Source organism: Bidens hawaiensis, unplaced genomic scaffold, assembly GCF_021521415.1.
Source record: "Bidens hawaiensis isolate Kalapana, Puna unplaced genomic scaffold, B.hawaiensis_p1.1 tig00005079_1, whole genome shotgun sequence".
Lineage (NCBI taxonomy): Eukaryota > Viridiplantae > Streptophyta > Magnoliopsida > Asterales > Asteraceae > Bidens > Bidens hawaiensis.
This window is the reverse complement of record NW_027491323.1, coordinates 304,284-310,064: the sequence shown is the minus strand read 5'-3', so window position 1 is coordinate 310,064 and position 5,781 is coordinate 304,284. Positions and strand designations below refer to the sequence as shown.

General features: G+C 35.7%; 2 protein-coding genes across 2 annotated transcripts; both read right to left on the bottom strand.

The window, feature by feature from the left end:
* Positions 1-3,425: 3,425 nt before the first annotated feature.
* On the bottom strand, positions 3,426-3,866 carry LOC143628854 (uncharacterized). The gene has a single exon (XM_077098323.1). It carries the CDS (start codon positions 3,864-3,866, stop codon positions 3,426-3,428), a length of 441 nt encoding a protein of 146 aa, XP_076954438.1.
* A 225-nt stretch (positions 3,867-4,091) lies between these two features.
* On the bottom strand, positions 4,092-4,927 carry LOC143628853 (uncharacterized). Its single transcript, XM_077098322.1, has 2 exons — positions 4,501-4,927; positions 4,092-4,267 (listed from the first exon to the last, which is right to left on the bottom strand). The coding sequence occupies exons 1-2, from the start codon at positions 4,925-4,927 to the stop codon at positions 4,092-4,094; spliced, it is 603 nt and encodes a 200-aa protein (XP_076954437.1).
* Positions 4,928-5,781: the final 854 nt, after the last annotated feature.

The following is a 5,781-nucleotide window of genomic DNA, read 5'->3' as shown; positions in this document are numbered from 1 at the left end:
CAAGGTACACCTCAGTACGTATTTACCGATTAAGCAAATAAACGCCTTTTGCGTAACAAACGAACGATTAACCGAACGAGTCGGGTTATGACCCAGAAATCCCGGGGGGCCATCTATAAGTGATATATGATCTATAAAATCTAAAATATTAGTAATATGGCCTTAGTTTGATAGCAAACAAGTTAAACGAAAACATACTCGTTTAACTACCCGCTATAGATTTAAACGTGAATGATAGTTACAAACCAAGCATTGTATCATCCGTTAAGCCAAAAAAGACTTACCAAACACTTATTTGAAATGTTTTAGGCGATCCATGAAAATATTTTTGATTTTTACAAATATATAGTATGTTTTTATAATTTTACACAAAACTAGCCGAAAAACACTCGTTTTCGCGCTGTTTAACGCACCCGATAAGTTTTTTGCGCCAAAAACCGAACCCGAACTAAATTTGGACTGGGCTTTTCGTATTTGGGCTTGAAAAATCAGAATATTGGGCCAAAACAGCCCAAAGGGGGCCATAAGCAATCCCGATCGCAGCAGCCCACCCCACCACCCATTTTTTTTATAACACTTTTTTTCTAAGCTTGTTTATTCATTTCACTTGATAAAAACTGAAGTCCAAGCAGCTGCAAGTCAGTTTTTCTAGAAACCATCCAAAACCCTGAGGTAACAACTTAAATAAGTAACTTTTAAACTTGTTTAACCTTGATTAATATCATAAAAAGATGTCTTAATTGCTAAAAATCATTCCTAACCATGTAAAAATCCTAAAAATGGTCCATAAACATGTTTTGATCATACAAATGGTAAGGAACCTCTTTTGATAGTTTTTTTTGGCCGTAAACACGGATTAAAGGGTTGAAACGGCATTTTTACGGTTCAAAAGTTCGTTTTTGTGCATTAGCCGAAACCATAAGTTAAAGGGCTAAACTGTTGATGAAACCTACTTGGTTTGTGATATAGGACTTGTATCTAGCCTACATAGGAGAACAAGAGCTTGAAAAGTTGATTACAAAGGCGGAAAAAAACCAAAACCGCTAAGGTAATGCCGAAACACACGCTTACGGGTTGTTTTAGTTAAGGATGTTATGTGCATATTATTAGGCCTTGAAATTTTTCAGAGACATCAGGGACTATGTCATTGAGTCCCTGTTCAAATTTGGTAATTTTTCGACCATCCAAGAATATTTGGCGAAGTTATTACCGAATTGGGACGTTTATTTGGGAAAAATAGCTAAAATACTTCAAAAATTATGAAATTTTTCTGGAAAATCATATTTGATGTAGTTTGATCACATATGAATTTTGGGATCATTTGGAGAAGTCTAAAGGTGTTTTGTGTATATGCGTTCGTGTGAATTTTTATAGCCGAATTTAGGCCGAAAACAATATTGCACGAGCTTTTTACATTCTGGAATTGATACAGATATTTTGGGACATGATTTGATAATTCAGGAATTTTTGTGGATTTTTTGGAAATTGTTTGGGGTAAACGGACGATTTTCAGGCGAAATATAGCTGATAAAATGAATTTTTATAAATTAATAAACCAGTAAATAATTCCAAAAATAATTTAATAAAAATTTAGATATTTTAATTGATAAGTGGCTAAATTTTCATAATTTAATGATTAACGGTTAATTAATTATGCTAATTTAAATATTAAACAAATTTAGTTTTCATAAAAACCGGCAAGTTCGCGATTAACGAACCTGCGGGAATACCAGAACACCAAGAGTGATCAAAAATCATATTTTTGGATTAATTAAGTAAAAAACGAACTTTTCTTTGAGAAAGCTGGACCATCCGGATAGATTGTGTGCGTTTCTTCTTAAATCAAACTGAATAAACCGAAACGGGCCCCGTGGCTAATCCGGGACCCCAGTATGTGATCCTTCTTTATAACTTAATCATTTTATTAACCAATAAATTTACTCAAGCTTATTTCCCCATAACCGTTTTCTGAACGTGTAAACGAACAACTTGGCCCCGCTGGGAAAACGGGAATCTGAGCTAAGTTCAGTTTTAAGTATTAAACATTGAACAACATCACAACCTAAGCCTATTACCACTTTTTGGGCGTTCTAGCTATACCCAGATTAGTTATACAGCCCAGTGTAGTATTGAGATTATAATAATATTAAAATATTAATATTATTATAATATTGATTATAGGAAACCGAGATTGCAAGTTATACAAACCTCGAACCGACATGCTACTGATTATCTACCAAACAGTGAGTTTCATGACCCCACTTCTAAACAGTTTTATGAACTTTTGGGGTGAAAAGCATGTTTGATTACATATACATACCTGAAACATGTATTGATGTGAATTATCTAAGTGCTAACACACGAAAGTCCCCACGATCACAGTGAATAACTTCGATCCGGTGGCTTGTGAATAGTACTATTGGTTTGACAAACTCAAACGGAATCGGCCTGGTTGCCGTGTCACATAGTGCCGTTTGCACATGACCATATTTATACAAACAGGCTATGTAGTGTTAGACATAGCTACCGGGGCATGTTGTGGGCGGAAGGGGAGCCACAGTGGTTGATTGAGCATGGGAAATGGATGCACGCAGCACGTACAGTCAAGGCTTCACTGTAGCTTAGAATAATTACATCATTTGCATACATACATACTTATATCATGATTATAAGTGTTAACTTGTGAATATTCATAACTGTTTTCTTGAAAATCGTGAAACTCACCAACTCCAGTAGTTGACCCGTTTTAAACTGCTTTTCAAGGTTACCGAAGTTGGAAAATCCGTGATTGTGTGCTACCTGTTACTAAACGTGATCGATGCGGTGTGAATAGAGGTAAGGTTACTAGTACGAATACAATAACTTACAAGTATATTTTGTTGTAACACCTAATTTGTAATCAAAGATAGATCACTGTAATATAATGTAAATTAGTTGTAATGTTTCTTTATAAACAATGTTGTTGATAACAGAGGTCTCTGTTACATTCCTGTTTTACGCTTCCGCATTGTGCTAGTCGGGGTGTGACAAGATAAGTATGTCATCAATGAAGTGAATAACAAACTTATCCAGATAAGGTTTGCATACTCGGTTCATCATATCCATAAAAGCTGCCGGAGCATTAGTGAGTCCGAATGACATAACAGTGAACTCATAATGCCCATATCTGGTTCTGAATGTATTCTTTGATATATCATCGTCATACACCTTCAATTTATGATACCCGGGTCTTAAATCAATCTTTGAAAAACAGCTTGCTCCTTGTAGTTGATCAAAAAGATCATCAATTCTTCGTAACGGATATCGGTTCTTGATAATGACTTTATTCAGTTCGCGATAGTCAATGCACATTCTTTTTGACAAACAGTGAACCCATATTTCTTTTTGACAAACAGTATTGGAGCTCCACACGGTGAAGAACTCGGTCATATAAATCCTTTTTTCAATAATTCATCCAATTGTTTCTTCAGTTCTTTCATTTCAGTTGGTGCTTGTCGATTAGGTGACTTAGCAATCGGAGCCGTTACCGGAATTAAGTCTATTCTGAACTCGACTTCTCGAATTCCAGGCAATTCATCAAGGAATACATCCTTGAATTCAGAAACAATTGGTACTTCATCCAACTTTTTAGGTTCAGGTTCCTTAGTAACGTATGCCATAAAAGCTAGGCAACCTTTACCCAAACAATGACTCGCTTTGATTTTCGAAATGATTCCAATTCTACCAGCTTCTTTGTCACCAGCTATTTGAATGATTTTCTTATTCGGAGTTAAAAGATCTATGGCTTTTTCATTACATAATATACGGGCCTGATTGGCAGCCAACCAATCCATTCCTAATATAACATCAAATCCAGCTAACTCCATAGGCAAAAGTTGTATAGCTACTTAATTGTTCAGATATTCGAATCAGATTTCCATTAGCCGTTTCTACTTCATAATGGTTACTTAGTTTAGCTAGAGGTTCTTTAACAGATTACAAAACTTATAATCTATAAAGCTTTGATTAGCTCCATAATCAAACAATACTCTAGCATAAACATTATTAATAGGAAACGTACCAGTAATCACATCTGGCAATTCTCCCGCCTTCTAGGTGTTTAACATGAATGCACGCGCATTCCCTTTCTTTCCATCATTTCTAGCAACACTATCACTGGCTCCTCCAACAACTGGCTTCTTCTTAGTGCACTCGGCACTGAAATGACCTCTTTCACCACAATCAAAACACACAATCAACTTTTTCCTGCAATCTTCCTCCTTGTGACCTGGTCGTTTACAGAAATTGCAAGTCGAAAACGGATCAAACTTGCGTACACCAGTCTTGGGGGTAGGTTTCAGACATCTCCCATCATGTCTTTTTCCAGAATTCTAACACAGCAGTCGATTAAACGCAGCCGACCTCTCTTTTCCTCTTTCAAACTTTCTTTTATCATCATTCTCTCTCTTCTTCTCAATCCCAATCTTCTTTTCTTCTTCTTCTTTATTTATATAATCATACTTTCCATTAAATAACCAGCAAGCTCAATAGCAGACGCAATGGTAGCAGGCATGTGTGATCTCACATGATCACGGATTTCATTCGGCAACCCATAGATATACCGCGTCACCTTGTTATATTCTGGTGTAACCAGATGTGGTACAAGTCGACAATACACAAGGAATTTAGTGTTGTATTCCTTGATATTGATGGCAACAACTTTATGATTCCAAAGCTTAGTTTGGATCTGATCAATCTCGTGAATGGGACAGAACCTTTGCTTGATCAATTCTTTAAAAGTTTTCAATTCCAGATTATACAAATTGCTTCTTCCCTTCACGTCAACCAATGTATTCCACCATTCCAGCGCCTCTCCCTTGAACATCTGGGACGAGTACTGGATACTTTCTCTTTCATTACATTTGCTTATAATCACAATATACTCCATCTCTTCAAGCCATCGGAGCGTAGGTTATTGCTCCTTTGTCTCCATAGAACTCTTTCGGTTTATATACTTGGAAGTCATTAAAAGTACATCCCGTATCAACTTTTACTCTTTTTATCTTGCTCGGGACATGTTTAGCCATAGAACTTTCATAACCATCCTCTTTCTTGTATTTCTTATCTCTTTTTCTCTTTGATTCTTTCATTTTAGAGTGCACAGACACACTGTGGCTTGGCTGTACTTGTTTTGTTGATTTTGATTTAGCCAAACTTTTAGAATTTGCAGTGTGTTCTTGAACAATTTTTATTAGAGGAGTCACAACTTCCTTGATTAACGGAGAAACTGTTTCTTTTATCATATCATGAATTCCTCCAATGTATTCTTCCAAAATTGATTTAGTATTATTTTCAGGAGCTTTGCCTTTATCATTTTGGCTGCCTTGATTTTCAAAAGTTCTTTGTTCAGACATTCTGTAATTCATGTAAATACACAGTTTCAAAACACAGTCTTTTATTTCTTTCACAATATATTACATAAGGACAGAATAAAAACATGTTTTAACAAAACATCAATATAATCCTAGTCCTTAGCCTATTTCTTAACCAAACTGAGAGAGCCTGCTAGGATCTAGATCTTATGATTACATCGATGAATTCGTTGTGTATGTATACAATTAAGCTTGAATAATTTAACTGTGTGTAGTGTGTGTGTTGAGAGTGACTTTAGGCAGAGTAACGAGAAGGTAAGAGGGATAATCAGAACTGTTACATTAGAAATAGAATACATGGGTATATACAGGGGATGACCTCATTCATTAAGATAGCCTTAACGAATGGGTCATTCGTTACATTAACCTA

Coding starts and splice junctions, on each gene's coding strand:
- LOC143628854 (XM_077098323.1), bottom strand. CDS start 3,866: ATGGAGTTAGCTGGATTTGATGTTATATTAGGAATGGATTGGTTGGCT.
- LOC143628853 (XM_077098322.1), bottom strand. CDS start 4,927: ATGGAGTATATTGTGATTATAAGCAAATGTAATGAAAGAGAAAGTATC. Junction 4,268..4,500: donor TGCTGGTTATTTAATGGAAA/GTATGATTATAT, acceptor GTAAACGACCAG/GTCACAAGGAGGAAGATTGC.